The sequence below is a fragment of the Daucus carota genome, chromosome 5 (assembly GCF_001625215.2).
Source record: "Daucus carota subsp. sativus chromosome 5, DH1 v3.0, whole genome shotgun sequence".
Lineage (NCBI taxonomy): Eukaryota > Viridiplantae > Streptophyta > Magnoliopsida > Apiales > Apiaceae > Daucus > Daucus carota.
This window is the reverse complement of record NC_030385.2, coordinates 4192751-4218074: the sequence shown is the minus strand read 5'-3', so window position 1 is coordinate 4218074 and position 25324 is coordinate 4192751. Positions and strand designations below refer to the sequence as shown.

Below are 25324 nucleotides of genomic sequence, written 5' to 3'. Positions count from 1 at the left end.
AAAATGTCAATATCTATGTATTAGATTTTAAAATTATTTTTGAACACACACAACGACGAAAAAAATATGAAAAAAACATGTATTTAGATTTAGATGCTAAATATCTATTTAAAATTTAGGGTTCCGCAACAGAACCTTAGTGGTTCTATGGTTCTATTTTAAGGACGTTCTTTCTTGAGCGCGACCCTATTATACTAATATAGAATTAATGAGTGTTAATAGGATTCAAAACCCCATAATGTTAAACTCTGTATTTTATCTATTTTTAATAATGGGACTCGAGTGTTGCAACTTTATACATGAAAATTTTGTATTACGAATTAATAATAAAAAATTAATTTTCAACAAAAAATCAAATCTTTAATTGAGTTTAATATTTATTAATTTTGACATAATAGTTAAAACATTTTTAACAAAACTAATACGCTGAATATTTAATTACTATATTTTGTGGATCTGAAAGTATTGTTTTGACAAAATTTAGATTAATATTTGTGACGCCCCCGGCCCGGGATGACCTCAGTAACCCGACCTGGGGTGCCATTCTACTAAATACACCAAAATATATCTTCATAATCTCAAACTTAACATTACAACCTAACTTAAAGACATATTTTGTCTTACATGTCTTACATCACACCTCTAAAAGTTTAAAACACAAGCGTATTATGAAATACACATTTAAAATACTTCTGTCGATTACATAAGACTTCTCCTTGAAAATCCCACCAAGTCTAGTATTCAGTTCATCACATTTTTACCCTTACCTAAATATCTTTCTCCAAAATTCTTCCCTGTAAAATTAGTACATAAAAAGGGATCATCGGATCATAAAGCTCTGTAAGCATATATCGCATGTACGGTTCAACTTAGTTTTATTCACAGAAAACATAATGAACCAAATAAATATTTCATCAGAGTCATCAAAATATTACTTTCACGTCAAGATGAGTATGAGTATTCAAACACGTTCACAAGTTCTACTGTTGGGGATCCCGGCCAGCTGAACAATTGGTTTAGCTTTACTTCCCAAAGAAAGCATCACAATTCACAGAAGCAATGTAAGAATACTTATTTGTCATGGAGTCCAACAACTTCGTTCCCTAAAATATTCACAGATTTATTTACTATAATAAGTCAAACCTATATTAAGTCTCTAATTACAACTAATCTAATAATCTAATAAACTAATTAAAAATAATTGAATGAAATCATAACTAAACTAACAAAACTATAAAAATAAACCGCAAATTAGGAATAAGTAGATGTATCAAATTTAGCAGCTACGCTTCCTAATTTTAGTAATTTAGCATGTGTTGTGTCTCTCTCTCTCTCTCTCTCTCTCTCTCTCTCTCTCTCTATATATATATATATATATATATAAGGAAAGGAGTGTCTTTCCTTTTACTCCTTCTCGAAGTGCTAGGAAGAAATTGATTTTCAGAAAAGCTCGACTAACATATTTTTAACCTAATAGCTAAGCTACTACTTATATTCCTGAGAATATATATTATCTTGTTCTCGAAGTGGTATAAAGGTGGTCTAAATAAAATAAGATTTAAATTGGCGACAGGGGTGGCACGTGCACCTAAGAGACCAGGCGGCGCCTAAGCGACAGGGCGGCGCGTGGCTTACATAGTTTGTTGACTTAATAAGTAGACCACTAGTTATATTCATGAGAATATATCATTATGTTATCGATGTGGTACAAAGGTGGTCTTAAGAAAATAAGATTTGAATTGACGATGGGGCGGCGCCAAGCGACAGGGTGGGGCACTAGCAAGGCGCCCACGGAATCACAAGAGATGCATGGCCAAAATCAGCAAGTTTTGGTTAAACATTGTCTCCACTCTTACTATATATTATTATATATCCTTTCTCTTTTCTTTTATCAATGTGGGTTGAGAGTTTTTCTATTCAATATAGAAGTTGTACTCTACCACATTGAACAGATAATGAAACCAAATTTAACTTGTTTCTTGGATTCGACAATTCTATTTGTCCCATATCGAGAAGGTTTCGAAAGAGATCTCCTCTCAAGCCTATATAATGTTAGTAGGCTTTATGGGTTTAAAACATTAATGAAAACCCACCCTTTCCTAGGGGTGTAATTCGGGCCGAGCGAGCCGAGTTTCGAGCCGGGCATAATTTGAGCCGAGCCGAGCCGGCTCGTTTAACTAATCGAGCCTAAATCCCTGCCCGAACTCGACTCGTTTAATTTCACGAGTCGAGTCGAGCCGGCTCGTTTAGCTAAACGAGCCGGTTTTAGCGAGTCGGGCGAGCGGCTCGTTTAATTATACACTTAATCGAGTCTAAATTTCCACCCAAACTTGGCTCGTTTAATTCACGAGTCGAGTCAAGCCAGCTCGTTTAATTAAACGAGCCGGAACCTTTGCCCGAGCTCGGCTCGTTTAACTGAACGAGCCGAGTCGAGCCTATTTAAACGAGTTCGAGCCGGGCGAGCTCGCGAGCCGCCCGACTCGAATTACAGCTCTACCCTTTTCCATAATTAAATATTCATGGGACCCTGTCAAGGCAAATCAATATTTAACTAAAACACTAAAATAAATATATGAGAAAAATAATACTCATTAGAATACATATAAATTATGTATTATCCAAATAATTGAATTCGGGATATTACAATATTTATTTAATAAGTAAATAATATTTATAAATGATATTTTATTATCAGTCCAAGTGAGCCACACATGTAGTAAAATAAATTAGCTAGCTCTGAATCTGATCCTAATTCCGAACCTAGATAGATCTCCTCATATATAAAAATATTGTTGTTTATAGGATTTGAACTCATTACCTCATAAATATAAATAAACCATCAATCATTTAAGCTACACAAGTATTTTGTTTGATATTCGAATGCATTAACCACATACATAAAGACTGTTTTATTTAAATTCTCTTCAATATCTTATTTATTTGATATCAAATTATTGTTTGAATGATAAATTAATGAATATAATCTGAGAAATCAGGTTCGAACCATGATTTAAATTTCTAAAAATACACATAATTCATCTTCGAATATAAACAAACGAATTCAAATCTCACTTAATGGTTTAAATGAACACCAATTTGGATCTTAGAACGCTGACATTTGATCAAATGTTTTCTAAGTAGTTCTAATAATTAAAGTACATTCTTACAAAAAATAAAATAAGATAATTTAAAAGATGTGCATCACATTCACTCTAAAGATGACACAAATCTAAGTGAGCAACAATCCTTAATATTATATGTGTGTATGTTCAAAATTTATGAACGATATTCCAAAACATCTTGAAATACAACAAATCAAAAGTATAGAAAAATTTGTGATGATACATTAACATTCCATTGTCTTCAACATTTATACTTATTAATTAAATATTAGTCTAACCATCCTCCATCTTTTCAAATTTAATAATATTTTAATATATAGAGAACCAATTTAATGAGTTCATATTTGATTTTTATGTATTATTTTGATCTTTTCTTTTATGGCATTTCCCCAAATTTCATGTTTTTTCCAGCTTCTTTGAACATTGCAAGTTCATCGTACATAATGTTGTACACACACACACACCCACCAGGAAGGCTTCAAACTTTCTTGGTGTAGTACTTTCATATATATAGTTCTTCCACATCTTTAAATTCTTAAAATTTTAAATGAATTTTTTTTATTCATATTTGAATATCCTCCTTTTCTCAGCTTGAATTAGTTATATAGTGCCTTTTTCTTTCTATGAGATATATTTCGGAAATGAATCTCAATGTTATTATTCCCCACACACAAACTTCACATATATACAACACCCTCTTTTTTTTTCATATATAGTTTCTCTAACGTCTTTAAACCCTTGAAACTTTAAATAAAAAAATATTTTGTGCATATTTGAGTATCCTCTTCTAGTTCCCCTCATGGATCAAGTTTTTGCATACTTGAATTCAAACGAAGAACTCCTATTAATGTCTAACATTAATTTTTGATATTAAAATGTTTAATTTGTTATATGTATTGACAGTATTACTCTTTAAATGCGTCAATAACCATTGTAAATCAGTTGTGCAGCAACACATAAAATTTGTGACAAGTCATTATGAAAAAAATTTATATTTTTCTTTATCTTTAGAACTATGGTTCCTTGACAGCAATTCAACATTTGGATAAGTATTTTGTCCATAATTTTATGTTCATGACATCTTCACCATATGCACATAGTTGATTAATTACTTCCATCATTTGGGAGATATAATGTGTATTATGTCTAATTCCTTCATCTTTAAGTTCTCGAATTCAGTTCTTAAGAAATCGAGTTTAATATTAAATCACTTTGGTGTTGTCTTGAAATTCTTTTTCCAAAATTTCGCATACTTTGGTTGCACCAGAAATTATTGGAAATATTGTTACTGAAATTCCTTGTTGTATGACTGACAAAAAAAAAAAAAAGAAATTCCTTGTTGTATGAGGATTAATCCCTTAGGATCTTTCATGCAGCTGTCATCAATTTTTTTTTGGGGGTGATCAGCTAGAGTAGCATCATTTTCGGGTTCAATATATAGATAGCTTCATCAAAACTTCAGAGGTATCGAGAAACAACAAAGTCCTCAACTGATCCTCCAGAAATCAAATTTTGATTTTTTTTCCTATCAAAAGTAGGAAAAAACCCAATTCAAATATTAAAACAAAATGCACACTTTTCTTGATGACTGATGGAGGAGGCTGCCTCTCTTGTACATGAGAGAGTGCCTTCCTGTACATTTAACATTCTAAGACCAACCCATTTCAAAAGAACCTAAATTAAGAGACCCCATTTCTTGAAATCTTACAAAAGCCCATCATTTTAGAGTTTCATTTTCTTGCAGATATAGTGTTTGATAGTTTGTTTAGCTGAATGGGGGAGTCACAAATGGATTGTAGCAAGTATGTGAGGTATACAGCTGAGCAAGTTGAGGCTTTGGAGAGGGTTTATGCTGAGTGTCCAAAGCCAAGCTCTTCGAGAAGGCAACAGCTTATTAGAGACATCCCTATTCTCTCAAATATTGAACCTAAACAGATCAAAGTCTGGTTTCAGAACCGCAGGTTAACTTCTTTCCTTCAATTAGAGTTTATGTGTATGTTTGTATGTTCCTTTTTGAGTTCCAGTTCATTATTATCTTACTTGTAATTTGATTGAAAGGTGAAGCTTTTCTTGAAGTTCATACGGTCATTTGCTTGGATGTTATTTCAATTACTAAACAGATAGAAAAAAATGATTAGAAGCTTCATTTGGATTGGGAGGGAGGCCTCTAAAGGAAAAGCTAGAGTGGCCTGGAAGGATGTCTGTATTCCGAAAAAAGGAGGTTTAGGTATTACGTCATTACGTTGTTGGAATAAAGCTTTAATGACTTATCACATTTGGAATATTATTTCAGATAGGTGCTAGCTGTGGGTAAAATGGATTCATTCTTATAGACAAAGGGGAAGGAACTTTTGGAAATTTGTGGAAGCTTGGGATTCTACCTGGAGTTGGAAATGTATATTCGGGTTAAGGGCTGAAGTGCGACCATTTATTGTTTGTAAGATTGGCAATGTTCAGCGTAATGTCTGGTTTGATACTTGGGTGTTGAATTAACCTCTGTCGAATTTCTGCAGCTACAGAGACATTAGATAGATGGGTCTAACTAAACAGGCGAAGGTGGCAGATTTTTATATGGGTTAATTATCTAATTGGACACTCACTTCACAGCAATGTATTATCTATGACACTCTTGAATTTTCGATCTCATTTGAAACACCGTTTTCAAAAATTGTATCAGTCTTAAAAATAAAACGTTAAATTCCAAAATAAATCGATAGTTTAAGAAGTGTTACTCATGTGACTTTAACACAGTAGGTTATAGAAATTATGTAAGTACAATTGATTGAATTTCCACGTCCAAAAAATGGGTAAAATTGATGGTGGAAGAGATGGGTTAAGAAGAACCCTAATACTCCATATATAGCCATTTGTTGGACGTAGGAATTCAATTAATCATATCTACATAATCTCTATAGCCTACCGTGTTAAATCCCCATGAGTAACACTTCTCAAACTGTCGAATTTAACTTTTTACTTTTAAGACCGATATAATTTATAAAAACAATATTTCAAATGAGACCGAAAATTCGAGGGTGCCCCGGATGATATGTTGGTGTGAAGCCCAATAAGATTAACCCATTTTTATATTAATGGTACATGTATTGGCCTGATGAGTTTGTTTCTAAGGTTCCAGAGGCACAACAAACTAATATTTGTATGACAGATAGGGCTGTTTACGAGCAGAGCTGAGCCGAGCCAAGCTTTAAATTTTTTCCTATCGAACCGAGCCGAGCTTTCTTATCGAACAAAAATTTATGTTCGAGCTCGAGCTCGTTAACTAACGAGCCGAACACGAGCTTGTTCACAGACACATACGAGCCGAGCCGAGCCAAAAAAAAAAATAAGGTCAAACCGCTACTTGACTCTTAAAATAGCAAGCCAAATAAAAATTTTAGTGTGTTTTGATGGTACCATATTATAGTTAATATTCTCCTGATCGATTTGATATATTATATGTTGAATTCGGCATTCAATAACATGTATATATTACGAAATTATCGTGAAAATATTGCATTTTTTCGAGCTTTAACGAGCCGAGCTCGAGTCGAACGAGTTCGAGCCGAGCACGAGCCGAACACACTAAAAGCTCGGCTCGAGCTCGTTTTCTTAACGAACACATTTATGTATTCGAGCTCGAGCTCGAGTTCTTAACGAACCGAGCCGAACCGAGTTTTTATCGAGCCGAGCTCGAGCTTGTTCGCGAACAGCTCGGTTCGTGAACAGCTCTTTACAGAGGGGCCTGATAAAGTGATCTGGTTGTCGAGAAAAGGGAAGCAGGACCAGTTAGTGTGCGACAGGTCTGGGAGGATTTGAGGGTATGTAAGCCTACTGTTCCCTGATGGCATCATATTTGGTTTGCTAAAAGTATTCCGAAACATTGTTTTACTTTGTGGCTTGCAATTAGAGGTCGACTGCTTAATCTCACATTTGTTTTTTGAATGTGAATTCTGTCTTGAGGTGTTAAAGGTGTTCCAATCTAAAGGATATTGTTCAATGTATTCTGGTGACTGGGAGTGTTTTATTCGGCGGGGAAAATCCCTTCACAGCCTGATCAATAAATTGCTTCTCGCGGCTGTGAAATTTAGATTATTTCAGCTGGCCAGGAAGCGAGTTTGGGATATTGTCGCAGACATTGAGGACGATGTTAAGAAAAAGCTGCTGGGTTAAAATTTTGTGAAGTCAGCTCGAGTTTTAGCAGAATTGCGCAGCTGGGGTATTTGTCGGAGTTCCCTTGAATGGCAGGAACTGCAGTTTTTGCAATGTTTTTGTTGGCTGGGATTTGGTATAGTTATCTGGTGGTGGATCTGTGTTGTTTTTTGTTATGGGAATGGAAGTGCTAATAGTTTTTCTAATGTTTGCGTGCGAAGGTCTGGTATTTCTGTGTATGCTGTTGTGCTCAGGAGTGGTGCTTATGTGTTGGTGGAAAATTGCTGCGGTTATTTGTTCGGAGGAATATGTCTGCTGAGCTGGTGGTGGCAGATTTTGTGGTCTGCGTCTTGGCATTGTCTTGTGAAGTTGGTGTGGCGCAGAGGTCTGGGTGGTGCGAGCTGTTTTGGTTTTTGGAAGCTGGTTAAGGAGCTCTGGTGGTTTGCTGGTTTTATTTGGATTTCTTGTTTAATGTTTATTGGTTGGAATTCTTGTATCTTTATCATATGTTCTTAGTTAGAGTTTGGTGTTGCCCCTTGAGTTTGTTCTTGGTGGTTTTTCTCTCTTCGTATATTCTCTCTTCTTGATATAAATTTTTACGAGGTGTCGTCCTCATTTACCTAAAAACATATAGTGAGAGGTTTTCTCTGAGTTGAGTTGCTGGTGAGAGCTCTACTGCAAAATCTTGGGATAACAAAAAATGGAAAAAAGAAAACCGGGCCTATCCTCATTGCTAAATCATAAATTAGAAATAAGCTTATACATAGTAGCTCAAATGCAACAATTTGGAAATAAAAAATAAGCTTACATATAAGAGCTGAAATGCAACGATTTGGGTGATTCACAAGTCCGCCAAAAACTCTCGAACGATCATGACTTTATGGTGCACAACGTAGTTGTATTATGCTTATAAACTGCATAATTATCTCACACTTCTCAACGTGAGACTCGAGAGTTACAGTAATAATGGATGCTTCCCACTCTTAAAGGCATGAGTTCTGGCAGAGCAACACCTAGATGGAACAAAAACATGGATCACATCTTTATGTTTGTGATGGCTTTGTCCTTTTGTTGGCTGTTGGCTGTTGCACTGCAAAAAAACCTTTCAACACACACGCTCATATTTTAGATGTGCTGTATCCAGTAAAATTTTGCAAAAAGGAGGTGTAGGAAGCTCTGTCTTGTGAGAATGCTGTCTGCACGCGATAATTTGATGAACTGTGTGAGAAGCTTAGAGATTTAGTATTTAAACTACTGGCCATTGGGTCTTTATCACTTCATTCTGTACCTAACATGATTAGCTGAGAGCCTCTTCAGAACTTATATGTTGCAATTGGTCATCGTTTTTGTCCACGTAGAACCCTCGTGAATAACCATCACCTTTTTCTTAACACAAATTCAGATGATGTAATGCTTCACCAGGAAAGTCCTCAAGGTGCTTCATGGTGTGTGTTCAACTAATTTTTAAGATCACTGAATGAAAATATTGAAATCGCTATATTTTCAGAAATTAAAGGACACTGCAACATATTGAACGAAGACAGAGCTTTATCATCAGATTGGTTCTTGAAACAACCATCTTTACAAATCTGAAATATTTAACAAGATGATGCTAGTTTCAATTGTCGGTATATATCAAATCATTATGGATCATGAGTTCAAAGAGTTTTAAAGCTACATCTACTTTCAGCTTCTCACAGTACCTACCCATCTTTATAAATCTGGAACAGTTTGTCACTGAGCAAGATATTCAGCACCTTAATGTTCCCATTCAATTCATCGTGTAAACTATACGTTTTAATGAGTTTAGTAATGGCAACTATATTAGGATACTAACCACTTTTAATTAGTATTCAACTATGAGCTTTCGATCTTTGAACTTGTGGTGCGGTTATTGCAATATGTATTGACCGATTGATACTGTTAGTTATGCACATTGGGAAAATATTCCCCTTTTAATAATCTCTATTAACAAGCTAGCTTCTATCAGACTGAAGTTGCGTAGTCCATAAATCAATCAAGTCCATTTTGTAATATTTGTTTGAATGCCTTGCTTTTACCGATTCCTCATAAGAAGATACAATGCAGTGATTAAGAAGCCTGTTCTGTCATAACCTATCGCTTATGGTGCTAAAGTAATAACAGTACGCCCCGGTTCATGATTCCAGAATAGTGGGGACTAAAATTGATAAACGCTAATTTTTGGATGCTAGCTGGGGCTTGAAATAATATTTCCACTGATTTTTAACTAAATGTCAGGATTTGGAAAAATATGACACACGATGGATTTACATTCATCCGGGACTTCAACATAGGTGAGCCATCCTTAATTCCGCCATGGTGCTACGAAAGTGTCCCCTTGCAAATTCCATCAAAACAGGATTACACATAACTACATCAGATTCAGCTGCAGGCAATAAACTCAGCTTCATACAAATTCTCTGCCCCCAAAGCTTAATGTTCCCACTCACCGACAGTATCGAACTTGTAGCATCCCTTAATCACGTAATAAGAGCATCCGCTTATTTGATTAATCAACTATTATTGGATTACATAAATCACTAATTCACTGTGCCTCAACAGTCGCGTGATGTTGACGGATTCACTGATCAGGAGAAATCAATATGGCTCACAGAAACCACTCTGCCGACATTACTGTGTCATGTTATTCAGACATAAAATCTGATCTCCTAATACATCTGGACCCTAAATCTTGTATTAGTTACCAAACTGATTATAAATAAACCATGGAACAGAGATCAGAAGGGATGAGGCCAAAAACTACAACTCATTGCTGTTGCTTTTTCCTTTTTGACAGCAACTCTGATCTGCTAGTTGATGGCATGTGGCATTTGGAATCAAGATAATTTGGCTTTAAATCATTGATTAGCAGCTACTAATTATGCAAATATGATTAGAAAAAGAATATTGCTAGAATTTACTATTCTAGACAAAAAAAATGCTACTCCATTATCATAATATGTGTTTCATGATACAAGTTGTGGGCAAGATTAGAATTGAGAAACATTCATCTTTGACTTGGATTAGCATTTCGCACATGCAATCCGCGTTAAGATTCCTAGACAATAATTCGTCTCCTTTGATATTGTAATGCACTCCAAGGAACAATAATTCTTTTAAGTATTATACAGTAATCATCCACTTCAGTCCAAAAGTTTATAACACATTGTTAAAAAAACAATTGAGCTGTAATATGTAAGATTCAAATTCACGGGCTGCTTTTCTCAACACACGGATAATTTGAGAGAATCCTTTTTGTCTGAAATGACTTTTCAAACATAGTGAACTACTGAACTATTTGTATAGTTTTTCTCTTCTTTTTGAAGACGGATATTGAGATGTGTCAATGTTATATAGAAAAATGCGAAAAATATCAATTTTATCCGGCCACAAAAATTCAATTTGGAAATATTTGTCAAACATAACAAGAACTGCGTGTGTAGGTTCAAATCTGCAAAAACAATATAGATTTAAGTGGATATTCATGGCGGTGGAGGTTGCGCTAGTCATTTAAATGGATATCTATGATGGTGGGATGCAGTGTTGGTCATCTCCTTTGAATAGTCTTAGACCATAAAAATTGGATGAAAACACCGATCATAACAAAATTAAATAGTATCAATAGAATTCCTAAAATAATTGTGTTCTTTTGTTGAACCACATATAATAGTTTTATATTATATCATATTATTTACAAAGTGTGAAAAATTATAATACATATTTGATCAAGTAAAAAGAGAGGACATTAGAAAACTAATAATTGAATTTTTCTTCTATAATATGTCTAAAATATATGAAATATGCATAGCGGTCAGGATCTAGATTAAAAATGAGAATGGTGATAACATATTTATTGTCTTTTTTTCCTTACTAAATTGTCTTCTTACGTTTCATTTATAATTCTTCCTCACGACAACCTATAATATCTTTATTGTCGACATGTGATATCGTTGATTATGCTGTATTGAGAATGACCATCAGAGGGTCCATGCATGATGCATGCTGCACAACCAAAACAAAAGATACTTGGTTTTACGCATATTTGGTTGTCTTTATTTGAAGACCCCGAATCTATGAAAATGTTGCGAGTAGATCTGAATGTGAAACACAAGTCATTGAGAGTTTCGGTAGTACAGTAGTCTTTGTTTGACATCTGGTTGTGTAATCAAGTCCAGAAGATGCATCTAGCTAAATTTTAGGACAAGGTTGTGCTGACAACGAGACCTCACTTGTCTAGGTATAGATGTTCCTTTCCTTTCCCGTCTTTACGTTTCGAGAATTGAACACCACATGGGCTTGGAGTATGGTTGTCCCAGGTCTGCACCGATTCATTTAATCTCGCATATTTTAAGCAATCGGTCAGATACCAAGATACCAATTACTTAAATTAAAAAGGTTAGGGATGTGAACTACCGAGTCGAATCAATTTTTTCACTTATCGAGTTTGAGCTTGAGTTGCTGCTTATCGATTTCGAGTTCGGATTTTGTTTAACGAGTCAAGTTTGATCATTAAGTTTTTCAAACATTTTTTGTCGTTTGAACTCGAGTTCATTAAGAAATGAGTCGAGTTCGAGTTATTCATGAACAATTCGAGTCGATTCAAGTTGGTTTCGGAAAATTTAATTTTTCTTCTCAAAATGTCAATTAATATTTAAAATAAAATCAAATATTTCTTGAAGATTTAACCGTACAGATGTTGTTATATACTTATTTTAATGATGTTATAAAATATCAAAAAATAAAAAATATATGTAATGTGAAATTTTAATAGTCTACTAGTGAAACTACTAATAATTCAAACATGTATGGTCTGTAATTTATTTTGTAATTTAGGTTTGATTACTTTTTATATATTGTAGATCAAGCTTTATCATCACTACAAAGTAGATTGGGTTAATTTAAGATATATGAAAAAAATTGGCTTTTTATAAGTAAAGAAAAATGAAGTCTTTTTGGATGATAAAAAATTGAAATAGTTGTCTTAATTTAGAAAATTCACTAAAACATAATAGTACTTTAGATATTAATGGTTTAGATTTATTTTTGGAATTAAGAATTTTAAGTATTTATGTATGAGAATAATAGCACTCTTCTCGACATACTAAATTATATTTAAAGGCTTAATTTTTTTTCCCATGCTTATATTGCATATAAAATTATGTTAACTATTAAAAAGAAGTTTTTCTGAATTATAATATTAGGGATGTGCATGCCGCAACCAGAACCACAAAGTGCGGTTTTTAAAATTGAAAATCGAAACCGAACCAAATATAATGGTGCGGTTCGGTTTATAAAATAAGCGGTTTCTATTTTATGTGGTGCAGTTCGATTTTCAAACCATGAAGTGTTCGAAAAACCCTTGGATGTCGGCGTCTTTAAAAAATTTACAACAAATACGCCAATAATAGGAATATCTTCATGGTTACATTAGTAGTCATCAGGAAAATACGAAACTATTGATCGATATGATGAGTAAGATGATAAGTTGGTACTCTACAACACAGAGATGGCAGAAGAAGAATAGACGGTAAATTAAAAAAGATATAATTTATATATTATATTAAATATATAAAATAAGTAAATAAATATAAATATTGTTGTGATTCTGTTTGATTTATATTCGGTTTTAAAATTTTAGAAACCAAAACCAAAATATTGGTGCAATTTTTATTCGGTGCAGTTTCGTGTGGTTTTTTCGATATTAATTTTTTCATTCGATTTGTGCTCATCTCTTGTTAATATGGTGGAACAAGTAAAGGTGGAAAAAACTGCTTAAATTCTGTTTGCGGCTGCTTGGCATGAAGACCGGTGAAATCCGATGTAAATATAGCTTTTGTAACAAATAAATTTTGTGTAATTAATACATTTTAATTATATATATATATATATATATATATAATAGTGCATTTAAGGAGATTTTATGTTGAGAAATGTTATATCCAGAGCAAATTTTTATATCCAGAGCTGAAAAAGTATCAAAAGACAAAATTATCCCTCACATTATTTTTTTCTTTTGCTGTTATTGTGTATGCACGGGGTCAGTTTTGTCTTTTCATGGTTGTTTGCTCTGGATATAAAAATTTTGCTCTGGATATAGTATTTCCGTTTTACGTTTGATATGTTTAAATATTGCAAAATTTTATATTTTTATAATTTCTAAATTATGTGGGGACACTTCTACAATTTTCTAAAATTTAAAATGATAAAAAAATGTAAAAAATAATTTTAGGGAGGACACGTGTCCCTTGCCTCTTCCAAGATCCACCCCTTACTCAAATATTGTATTTTATGAGTTCAATTTTTGTTTAAAATACTAATATTATTGAATATTTTTAAGTAAGAATAATTTTATACGATGATCACCTTTTGATAAATATCGAATCATATATTTGTAAAAACTTTATTTTTTTTATTATCAACCACTTTTCTTTGATAAATAAGTGCTATCTAACACTTCAAAACTGTTACACCAAGATATGGCCACCAATAAAGTAGTTGGTAGCTAGGTACACAAAAGTTAAGCCAGTAGGATTTAATAATTTATAAAACACACTTTTAATTATTTTAACCCATAATTCCTTTTTATTTTAATAAAATTATCCATTAAAAAAGTGCTCTCTCTCACCCTCTTTTAAAAAGGAAACATCACACACACCAGATGCAAATGTAGTAACTAACCAGACACTACATCACAGTCACAACTGCCTCTGATTTTCCGGCGATAATGCCGCCGGGAATTATAAAGATCTTATTTTTATAATCTTATAAAGCTCATTTTGTTCCGTACAACAATGGCGGCACTCAAGCAGTCGACGAATCAAGCCACGATGACACGCGAGTTCAAGCAGAGAGTACTCACCTGCTTGAACAAGCTTTCTGATAGAGATACTTACTCGGCGGCGTCGGTGGAGCTGGAGTCGATTGCGAGGACACTGAGTCATGACTCGTTGTCGCCGTTTATATCGTCGATTACGGCGACTGATTCGGCGGATAAGTCGCCGGTGAGGAAACAATGTGTGAAGTTAGTTTCTCTGCTCTCGGAATCTCACGGTAATCTCCTCTCTCCGCATCTGTCTAAGCTAATTAGTTCTGTGATTCGGCGCCTCCGCGATAATGACTCGGCGGTGCGATCTGCTTGTGTCGCGGCGATTGGTTCGATTTCGTCGCACATTACGAAGCCTCCGTTTACTTCGATCGCGAAGCCGCTGATTGACGCGTTGGTGACGGAGCAGGACTTGAACTCGCAGATTGGCGCTGCGTTATGCGTTGCGGCGGCGATTGATGGAGCTCCGGATCCGGATCCGGTGTTTCTGAAGCGGTTGTTGCCGAGATTGGAGAAGTTGTTAAGGTCGGAGAGTTTTAAGGCGAAAGCCGCGTTGTTGACTGTTTTCGGCAGTGTGATTGGAGCTAATGGGAGTTTGAGTCAGCAAATTGTGAGGAATTTTGTCAAGTGTTTTGTTGAGTTTGTTGGTAGTGAGGATTGGGCGGCGAGGAAGGCTGCTGCGGAGGCATTGGTGAAGCTTGCGGTTGTGGAGAGGGATGTGTTGCCGGAATATAAGGCTTCTTGTTTGAAGACATTTGAGGCCAAACGACACGACAAGGTGTGTCTTCGATTTGATTGAATTTTGAATTAATTTTATTGTTCGATTACTGGTTAGGCACACATGAAAATATCTATGTAGTGTATAGAATCTGCATCTGTTAATAGGGAATATGAATAAGTAGATACAATGAGTACCTGGCGTGATTACGTGTTGATGAGCTAATGGAATTGTTACTACTGATGAAATGCTGAAGTTAGTGCCCGGATATTTTGTAGGTAAAAGTAGTGAGAGAGGCTATGACTTTGATGGTGGAAGCTTGGAGAGAGATTCCAGATGCACTTGATGAGGTTTCACCGCTTTCCGAATCTCAATCTTCTTCGAAAGGTATTGCTTTTTTGTTTGTTTTCTATAGTTAGTGAATTATTTATTGAACAAAAAGATTCATATGGTTGATGTTTACTGTACACTGAATTAATGTTAGTGATGCTATCCTTTTCCAGTAAGAAACCTATTTCATTAGTATATTGCAAATGTGTAAATGCAGATGAACCAGATGCATTGAGAATTTCCTGTTCTAGGCAGTAGAATAAGCTATTATCTCATATAAAATTTTATTTATATGGATGAAATGGATTAACACAGACCTTATATCTCATTTTCTGCCCTTTCTCTTATTAAAAGAAAATAATAATTTGATCTCATAGTTTTCTTAATTCAATGTGTTTATTTTGTGGGCAGAAGTTCCTAGCAATGGACGCTATGCTCCTGGCCTTAAATCTACTCGCTCAATTAATTCTAGACCTCCTCAGATGAGCAAGAATAATGGTTTGCCTTTGCTTGATTATTCTTCCGCAGCAATTGCCAGTAAAAGAAATCCTCCAGAGTTCACTGAAAAGAAAACAGGCCCCGCTATGTTTAGAAAGCTTGATCGCAAAAAGCCTCCTAACCGGAAAATTGAAACCGCAACTCCGGTTTCTGCAGTTGTTTCAGAGGATTTTAAATTTAGAAATGAGAAATTTTGCAACAAAGATGGAGAGGAGATCAATAGAGTTACAAAGGTTGAAACTAGAAGGGAACTTTTCAGTAGGAACTCTGAGGAAAATACACACAATTTCGATGGGTCTAAAGCTGGCTCAAGTTTGCATCTTTGTGATGAAGTTTCAGATTATGTGGCAAAAGCTAACAATGTCGTCGGAAATCATCATGGAAACCATAAAGAGAGTGAGGATCTACTCTTGATTCGCAAGCAGCTTCTTCAAATTGAAAACCAGCAATCCACTTTGTTTGATTTACTCCAGGTAAAATTCTCAACCTTGGAAATAGGCCTTCTGATAAAAGTATCTCTTCCCCTGTCTATCATTGTAGCAACATGGAAGTCAAAATCTTTAATTTGGATGATGCCTTTTGGGATTAATCTTGAGACCATGTCATTAACTCTTTATTTGGCCAATGAAGCAAACTATCCACATAATTTTTATTGGCCTTGATTTGCTCTCTACATTGTTGTGTTGGACACATCACAAACACATCACAACACATGAATTTAGTCTTCTTAGGTTTCTGCGAATATTCTACTTAATTAGGCTTCTTTCTCCTGTAAATGTTAATTGCAGGGTTTTATCGGGACATCACAAAATAGTATGCGTTCCTTGGAATCCCGAGTTCATGGCTTGGAGCTGTCCTTGGAAGAGATCTCGCTTGATTTGGCAGTGTCAGCTGGAAGGATATCAGGTACTCGCTCTGCAGGGACTACATGCTGCAAGCTGCCTGTTGCAGACTTTCTATATTCAAAGCTTTGGAGGAGAGCAGAAGGTAACAATTCAGCCTCAACAGAGGCTATTAGGCACAACATGGCAATTAAGAATGGAAGCAAACTGGAGAATAGAAGAGCACGTCTTCAGAACAGTAGTGGCTTCATTGTCAATCCTTTAGCAGAGGTCCATGGCAACTCCCAAGGGATATCAGAGATTGTCCAAAATTCCACATGACGTGCATCAGCACATCATTTGCGTTGAATATGATCAGGTAATGTGTTTATATAGGCAAATTCATTTAGTTTCATTTACAATTGTATAATTAATTTTCAGTGAAACTCTAATTTACTAAGACAAGCTTAGTTTGGTACTACTGTTGCATCCTACCTGCCTCTAATCATTAACAAGCACCATCCGTAGATGGGTACAAGTATTGCACGCGTCCATATAGTATTACAATAGTTCTTTATATTTTAATTTATTGCAGTTGATTCTGCTCATATATTCCATCCCAAAGCCTTAAAATCAATCTGGCTGAATTTTTGATATTTTAGCTTCTCAACTCCATTTTTTGACTTCATGATTTCGGTAAATACTTGCGGGCCGTATTTTTTTGTGCTCATCTTAGTGATGAAATCAAAAAGTAAAAATCTTTGAATTTTAGTTTGAACTAGATGGGATAATTCTTTCTAATGTTTTCTATCCATCAAGTGGCAAAAACTAAATTATTTGACATTATGTTTTGGTGTTGAATAGGCAGGCTCTGTGTGCTGCATCTGAAGCAGGGAGTTGCAAAAATTACCGGAAGTCAAAACTCCGCTGCAAGTACATCTGTACGAGCAGTATCTGGACAAGCTTGTACTAAACTGTATAGAAGCAGTATTAATATCTATCATTCTATGTCTATCATTTTAATTGATTAAGATTTGGAAACTAAGGTTTGCTATTTGCTACTTGACAACTTATTTCAAGTCTTCCCCAGAGGCATATGTACAGAGAAACTTTTTCCAGGAAAATATATCCACCAATGGTTGTTTTATATTAGATGTTACACTATGTTTAATACATTCAGTATAATGAAATCACTCACAATGAATAATGTCAAATCTACTTATTTGATCAAAGGAACAAAGGATGTTATGAAATGCAAGGGGAGCAAATTAACAGATGTGTTTGCTAATAGAATTTGTAAAACGTCCGGTGAGTAAAAACCATCACAAATATTTAGCCACCAGTCTGCTTTGGATATAGTGTGAAAATATTAAGCAACTAAAACACAACCTCGTCTAATATGGAAAAATAACCATGTTCAGCAAGATCAACTCGTTTTCTAGGGACCAATGAGAATGCCTATAAATATCATGTATAGGCGTATAGGTGATGCTTATGAGCAAGATTAAGCTCTAATAGCTACAGAGGTTGAAGAGAATCCATGAATTTTAATCAGCTGAACTTTGCTTGTCAATTGTCAACAAACATAAGTGATTATTTCTATTCAAATAATAGCAGATAACTTGAAAAGGTCCTCTGCAAAGGCAAGTCGGAAATCCTTACTAGCTGGATTAGCTAGTGAAATTTTCCTGGCATACCAGATGGGAAGGGAAGTGTGTTCTCTCGGTTTCGTATAAGCTTTGAGCAATTCAAGTATTAAAACTCCTTAAAGGTTGAATACCAGATTGTGAAGGATCACAAATCTTGTGTAGTTGCTATATTACCAACTACCAAGATAGGAAAAGAATTTGTGATATATCTGTGATACTAAATGCTGCCAACCAGTAAGTCTAAAAAGTTTAATTATAAACTTGAAAACCTTCGCAATTTCAGTAAAAGACAAGGTTAAGATCTTATACTAAAGTCACCATGTGAGAGACAGACGGGCAGATGGTTATGGGAGAGAAATATAGAGGTTACAACTTACAACAAAGGCAAAGAGTCAAGGTAAATTGTAAAAATGACATTCCTAAAGGTGTCAGTCTCTGAAATCTACATCTTTCTCTGGAATAAGCCGCTGGTTGGCAGTTCAAATGGAACACACCATCTTTGCATCAACACTGTAATTCTGTAAAAGCGCTGGTCTGCACGCTCTTCAACTTAACAAACTCTTGCTTACTAATCACAAAACACTATGATTTACAATCAGCATTTTCTTATTTTCCTGCAAATAAGAGAGGGGGGGAGTAATTAACATATCGCCGTGAAAGGAGACAGATCACTGCTACCACATACTATAAAAGTAAATCACTAGTACGCAGAGATTCAGACTATAATAAATGGTCTAACCAACAGTACACAAACCTCTCAAGAATGATAATTCCTAATACTAATATCCTAATCCAGAACCCTGGTTAGTAACTTCTATTACTACGTTATTTTCAATCTTCACATTAAATCCCTAGTAAAGAGACTACCATATATATGGTGCTGGAACACCCACAAGACCATTCCAGAGTAGACGATTCAAATAGTCAAATTCAGAAAATATGAAGCTGTAGATCTGGCATCATTCATAAATATATAGGTGTCAGACTCGTATTAAATTATATTTGATTTTATTAATAAAATTAGAGCAGCTCTTTGGGGGGCAAGAGGGAGCAAAAGGTTAATCTAGGAATTCAGAAACTTCAGTGCATAAAGGGTTATAAAGAAATAAGATGACTACAAATGGAATTGGCAGAAACAGCAGTTGACTGAAATTAAAACCACAACAATAACTGCAGATCATCATTTTATAGAATATCGCACTTGAAAGAAAGTCTTACGCTTTAGCACATAACAAATTATGTGATTGTTCAGAGACTCAAGAAGGCATGGGCTTGTGGTGTGGACTAGCAGTTTATCAATTGCCCGGAATAGTCACATTAGACATGCCCCAGAACCACTTACAGGTTATCTACTGCGCCTCATTAATTACACTAAAACGATTATATGAGACACAAGTAATGTTACAAAATATAGACTGACATGGAAACAAAATTCTGTAAATTTATGGCTTCATTTGGACATGTCTTAACATATTTCAAATACTCTATACTGCATGATCTTCATCACAAATTCTGATTGCTAAGGCACACAAAATATATATCTTATACTACGTTTATAAAAAACTTTTCTAAGCATGAAAACACAAACGTAAATCACCAACCTGTGCTCACTGACTGCCTCCAGAATAAGCTGCCAAGCTAGACTTCTCTGACTGTTCTGATGTATCCTTAGTTTCCTTCCTTCTCTCTAGAGTGTGGTTGTCAGCCAGGACAGCTCCATCAGAGATGCTCACAATTTCTCTCTTCCTCTTCCTTTGGAATGTGTATTTGAAAAGTTGCAGAGAAAAACCTGTATTTGTTGCATCGTTGATTTTGAGCTTTGATTTTAGAATATGCTCATCAACTTTCTTCAGATTTGAATTAGATACTTCAATGTCTGAACTGTCTGCAGAAACGCCTTCTTGAACAGAAGGTACTGATATATTGACTGGAGGGTCACCATTGGGTATCAAACCTTCAGTGCCACTTTGTTTACCATTGTTATTTGTTTCAGTAGTTTTCGCACACTCTAGCTGTGTCTCCATGCCTTTTATATCCGGTGATAACTTTGGCATAGTGACTTTAGGATCTTTTTTAGGCTGCACATTGTTCTGAACTGATGTCGGATTCGGGTATGAGTTACGAGCACCAAAAGTTTCATGTCTGTTCTCGAACATTTTATCAGGGATTTTCTTGCCTATAGCACTTCTATTCTTTTGATACTTAGTAGCTATTTCTACTGGAGGCTTACCTTTAGATATCAACTTTTCAGTGTCACCTTCTCTACCATTGTCCTTTATTTCAGCAGATTTTGCACACCCCAGTGGTGTCTCGAGGCCTGCTGTATCAAAGGATAATTTTGGCTTATTGGCTGTAGGATCTTCATTAGGCTGTGGATTGTCCCCATCTGATTTGGGAATAGGGTCTGAGTGCGGAACACCATGATTTTTACATCCCTTCATAAACATGTTATCAGAAATTTTCTTGCCTAGAGTGTTTTTATTTTTCCCATACTTGGCTTCTGTTTTAAATGGAGTCTCACTCTTAGATATCAGCTTTTCAGAGTCGCCTTCTTTATCATTGACATTTGTTTCAGTAGCTTTATTCAACCAACACAATGTATTCTTGCTATACTCAGTAGCTTTTTTCACTTCTTCTGGAATTGATTTCATAGGCTGAACCTCATACCCGCCGCTAATACTGTCATTCTTACCCGCCACTTTTTTGCTCTCGATATTAAGCACCTTGTGAACCTCGCTGAAGGTAGATTTGCATGTATTAATATCCTTTTCTGCTCCTTCAACCATTCCCTTGCCACTTGCATCATCATGCTGTCCTGATAAAGACAACTCATTGCCCACAATGTTCCTTTCACATGCGTGAATTCTCTGCGTGCATGCATTTCTGAAAACTTTGTGCTTCTTGCTTCTCGAAATTATAGAAGGTAATTCAGGCATGGGGCCATATAAATTCCTGATCAGAGGTTCAGTAGAGCAATTAGGGTATTCAGACCTTTGATTCAGATATGGATTCTCATTGTCAGAAGTTATAAGAGGATCTTTCTGAAATTCCAAGGGAGGGCAAGGAACAGAACGAGACTGTCTCTTTCTATCAAATGCTTCTGTTAAACTAGCATAGTCATGCTTGTCCTGGCGCTGCATTTCCCTCCTCGCCACCCTTTCAAATTTAGCTTGTTCATGTCTCAGCTTTTCTCTTGTCTCGGTCACTATATCCTCCGCTTCCTGAAGCTGTGCTTCAAGTTCATCAATCTTTTCTTGTCGATTTCGAGATGCCATGGTTGCTTCACTAATCTGCAATGATGCTATAGTGTATCAGAAATGTAATATTGGACCCACTAGAAAGATGTCTAAACAGAAAGAGAATACCAACACAAGGAGCACAAAAAGCTTGAATTTTCGGTGGAATTGATTGTACCCCCATTGCTGTTATTTTAACCTTTAAACTATACGTGCAACAGTGCAGCAGACATATTTTCCGAAGCACAAGAGACATGTTAAATAAAAGTTAGAACCTTAAGTACCTTGCCAAAAATATGGAGATTAGGTTTATATTATCTTGCCTTAACTTAAAACATCTATTTGGACAAGTTACTCAATAGTCCGCCATCAAATAGAAGTTAAAACCTTAAGAGGAAAGAATATATGGACGATAACAGACATGAATATGTAAACTATTAATCAGTAGGCAAGTAAAATCTAAGAACAAGATTAAAATATAGGCCCTGACATCCATAATTAGAACAAAGTGACTACATTAACACCAGCTCCCCCTAAATTTAATTGCCAATTCGATCACTTCCACAAAAGAAACACGAGGGCACAAAATTTAGCATAATCGAAGCAACCTCATAGAACACCTAGTTCATCAAACCACAAAAACTCAAAAACAGATGCATCACTATCATAAATATGGCAACCAAACTAATCAAGACATGATTTTTGTTTTTTAACAAACATGAACTAAATCACCAAACAATATTGATGTTATAGAATTTCAATACACAATTCCGAAACAAACATTATACATGTCTACAAAAAAGAAACAATTCAATCTATGCATACAATAAAAACAATTAAATGTAAAAATCAAAATTATACCTCATCATCCATCTTCTTCTTCAGCCTAACCATCATCTGAACCGCCTCATCTTTCGTGCCTCGAATTTCTTGCTCCAATTGTTGAGCCCTCTTCTCCGCAGCCATTACTCTGGAAGCTGCTTCTTCTGATGTATTCAAGATTACATCACCAAAAGCTTTTTTCAAGGCCTCAAGTCCCTGCAAACCCAAAAAACAACAGATAAATCCCCTTCAATAAAACCAGACATACATAAACAATCGCTTAAACACCAATGGAGCATTCAAACAGAAGATCAAAAGCAACCCCCCTTAAAAAGATTCAATTTTTTTGCGAAAAAGTACAAAAAAAATAACTAAACCAATGAAAAATCAGGTGGGTGGTCGGTAATGGTGGCTCCGGCGAATGCGTCGCCGTGAAATGAGGACGATCTAGGGTTAGGTTAAGGTAATGGGGTTGCACGATTTTGATTACCTGGTTGGAGTCCATTTGTTCTAGATTCTTCTGGTTCCTTAAAATGTTCGAATGATGTTTTTTAGTTTTAGTTGGGGAAGAAAGTGAAGTTGGCTTCTAGGAGAGCTGCTTTGGTCGGTGTGTTGCAACTTATACTTTAAAACAGGTTAATAATCAAGTGAGTCACTCAAGTAGACTCGATTTATCAAGTTGATCACCGAATTTAAAATGATCTCAAATTAATCACTAAAGTCAATTAAAGATACCTCTAAATATGAGTTCAAGGAATAAAAATTATTTTTTATAGAAGTTTACACATTATTCTTCAATGTTACCATAACTAAGTACAAGATTATGAATTTTAGTATTTATGATAATATATTTAGATTTTATTAAGTCTATTTACTACTTATTTTTTATTTAAAAGTTGTTTTCTATGTTTTTAATTAAAAATAAATAGTAAATAAATTTGATAAAATCTAAATATATATTATCATAAATACTATAAGTCCTAATATTGTACTTAGTTGCAGTAACACTCAAGAATAATGTGTAAACCTCTGTAAATAATATTTGTAATTCTTGAATTCATATTTAGAGGAACCTTTAACTGACTTTAATGACTGATTTGAAACCGTTTTGATTACGGTGACCAACTTGATATATCGAGTCCACTTCAGTAATTCACTTGATCATTAACCCAAAAAATAATATAATCTATGGCTCCTAGTAAATTAATACATTGAATATCGTGACAACTCCAACCATACTTTTTATACTTGCTCTTTACTCATAGTTTATCATTATTTGAGCAAAAAATTGGAAAACGAATTAGAGAGAAGTGAATAGAAATAGAAGGAAGTGATTATTTTATTCAATGAAAATAAGTTAGGAGCACCTAGATGCTGTTTAAAAGAAAGGAGAGAGCGTAAGCTTTAAAATTTTTAAATAGCTACTAGGAGCCCATTGGAGCTCTATTTTTTTATATCCTCCTAAAATTTAGAGTTAAGAGCTTGTTTGAGAAGCCCGTTGGAGATGCTCTTAGCACATAGTCATACAAGATTACAAGGTACCCTCCCAAATTATCCCTGGTATTAAGTCTTATTTACTATTTTGCCACTCCTTGGCAAAATTAAAATATATTATGAAGATGATTTTAGAAACTAAAAGAACATGGATATTTTGTTGATAGATTAAGAAACCGGAGGGGCCACATGATCTGAAAAAGACTAACGTGGATTCGTGCATTTACGGGACCGTTTGTATGAGTTTAATATAAGTGATTCTTGTTTAAAATAAAAAAACGGAGTAGAAAGTTAGAAACAAGTTAAGACTTATAATTGATTAAAGTGTTTGAGATAGAAGTAGAAGTCCTGATACAAAAGCTAAATTCCTAACTTTTTATAAGTGTTTCTTGATTTTTTACACAAACGGTACGAATAAGTGATTCTAATTTATAAATCCGGAAGCTGGGCTTTTAAGTGGTAAACAAACACCACCTATATCTCACTCCCTCTTTCTTGTTCAATTGATTTTATATGTTACTTTTCGGCATGTTTTAAGACTGTTTTAAAAAATAATTCCGTAATATTTTTTTCAGAATAAAAATTTGATTTTGAAATTTTATTTAAAATAAAAAATTTAAAAAAACATTACAGAACTATACTTTATAAGAACCTCGAAATGCGTGCAAAAAGTAAACTCACAGCAGCGAACTTTGCTACGATGAACTTGAATCAAGAGCATTGACTATAATAATAGACTAAATTGTACTTATAAAATATTATATAAAATTTGTTGTATTTGTAACACATTTTGTTTTGATGATACCGATAATATTTTAAATTTAACATGTTACAAGTTGTTATAAATGTAATGTCTTATTTTAATGTGATAATCGATGACATGATATTTACTGCAAATTTGTATTAGTTCGACAAATATAGTCATTCCATACGAGCTTGGTTAAAATTATAGATAAGAGATAGTATTGTTGGAGTGTGATATTTTGATAAGGTTATTTATATTTTTCTCATTATTATGCCAATTAAGTTTTTAGTTAAGGGTTTTTTTAGTTAAGAGATAGTATGGTTTTTCTGTGGCTATTCCTCTGTAGCAAATGACACGTGATCAATTATCATATTAAACTAATACTTTTTGTTATATAACAATTTAAAATAACAATAACATGTTATATTTAAAATAATCAATCAATATAGCAAGTACCATCGAAACAAAATATATTATAGGCCAACAAATTTTACATAGTCTTACCGGTTTAATTTAGCTAACCATTACAGCCAACTATAGTGGAAATACTATAATATCTTTAAAGAAATTTAATTTAAAAATGAATCATTAGTATAAAATAAAAATTATAAATAATATATTTCTTATATTTTTCATTTTTGTGTCGTTCCTTTCAACTTTCAACATTCCAATTAAAAACAATTAATTTTATAATATGAAAAATTCCCACTACTATCCTACAATGTACTCACTTTAAATATTAAAAATTAATTGCGCCACCACTCAACCCACATTTCTTATTTTTGTCCGCTACTTTACTTATTTTCATAAAATCCAACCAAGTATAAATATTTATTATACATTAAATACTACTCCCTCCGTCCCTCTCAATTGTTTACATTGGAGGGGGACACGGAGAC

At 34.5% G+C, this 25324-nt stretch overlaps 2 protein-coding genes and 1 long non-coding RNA gene across 5 annotated transcripts; 2 read left to right on the top strand and 1 right to left on the bottom strand.

Annotated features, from left to right (window-relative positions):
* The first annotated feature begins 4338 nt into the window (after positions 1–4338).
* Positions 4339–7929, top strand: LOC108222057 (uncharacterized). The gene is made up of 2 exons (XR_001806909.2): positions 4339–6937; positions 7089–7929. It is a non-coding gene; the product is annotated as an uncharacterized LOC108222057 (long non-coding RNA).
* Positions 7930–13911: 5982 nt separating this feature from the next.
* Positions 13912–17626, top strand: LOC108223352 (TORTIFOLIA1-like protein 4). Of its 3 annotated transcripts, none has more exons than XM_017397553.2 (5): positions 13912–14890; positions 15109–15217; positions 15572–16131; positions 16447–16858; positions 17344–17626. In XM_017397553.2, the coding sequence occupies exons 1-4, from the start codon at positions 14081–14083 to the stop codon at positions 16819–16821; spliced, it is 1854 nt and encodes a 617-aa protein (XP_017253042.1). In that variant the 5' UTR covers positions 13912–14080; the 3' UTR covers positions 16822–16858; positions 17344–17626. The 3 variants fall into 3 exon arrangements, with proteins under 3 accessions (XP_017253042.1, XP_017253044.1, XP_017253043.1); XM_017397555.2 differs by having other exon boundaries at positions 13915–14890; positions 15575–16131; XM_017397554.2 differs by having other exon boundaries at positions 13942–14890; positions 17348–17486.
* Positions 17627–18363: 737 nt separating this feature from the next.
* Positions 18364–22805, bottom strand: LOC108220728 (uncharacterized). Its single transcript, XM_017394578.2, has 4 exons — positions 22677–22805; positions 22226–22402; positions 19730–21418; positions 18364–18742 (listed from the first exon to the last, which is right to left on the bottom strand). Exons 1-3 carry the CDS (start codon positions 22689–22691, stop codon positions 19736–19738), a joined length of 1875 nt encoding a protein of 624 aa, XP_017250067.1. The 5' UTR covers positions 22692–22805; the 3' UTR covers positions 18364–18742; positions 19730–19735.
* Positions 22806–25324: the final 2519 nt, after the last annotated feature.

Bases quoted from the DNA above. Each gene is read 5' to 3' on its own strand.
- LOC108220728 (XM_017394578.2), bottom strand. The intron at 21,419-22,225 runs GTATAATTTTGA...GCATCATTGCAG, and splicing joins AGAAGAAGATGGATGATGAG to ATTAGTGAAGCAACCATGGC.
- LOC108223352 (XM_017397553.2), top strand. From the start codon at position 14,081: ATGGCGGCACTCAAGCAGTCGACGAATCAAGCCACGATGACACGCGAG. The intron at 14,891-15,108 runs GTGTGTCTTCGA...GATATTTTGTAG, and splicing joins AGGCCAAACGACACGACAAG to GTAAAAGTAGTGAGAGAGGC. The intron at 15,218-15,571 runs GTATTGCTTTTT...TTTTGTGGGCAG, and splicing joins ATCTCAATCTTCTTCGAAAG to AAGTTCCTAGCAATGGACGC.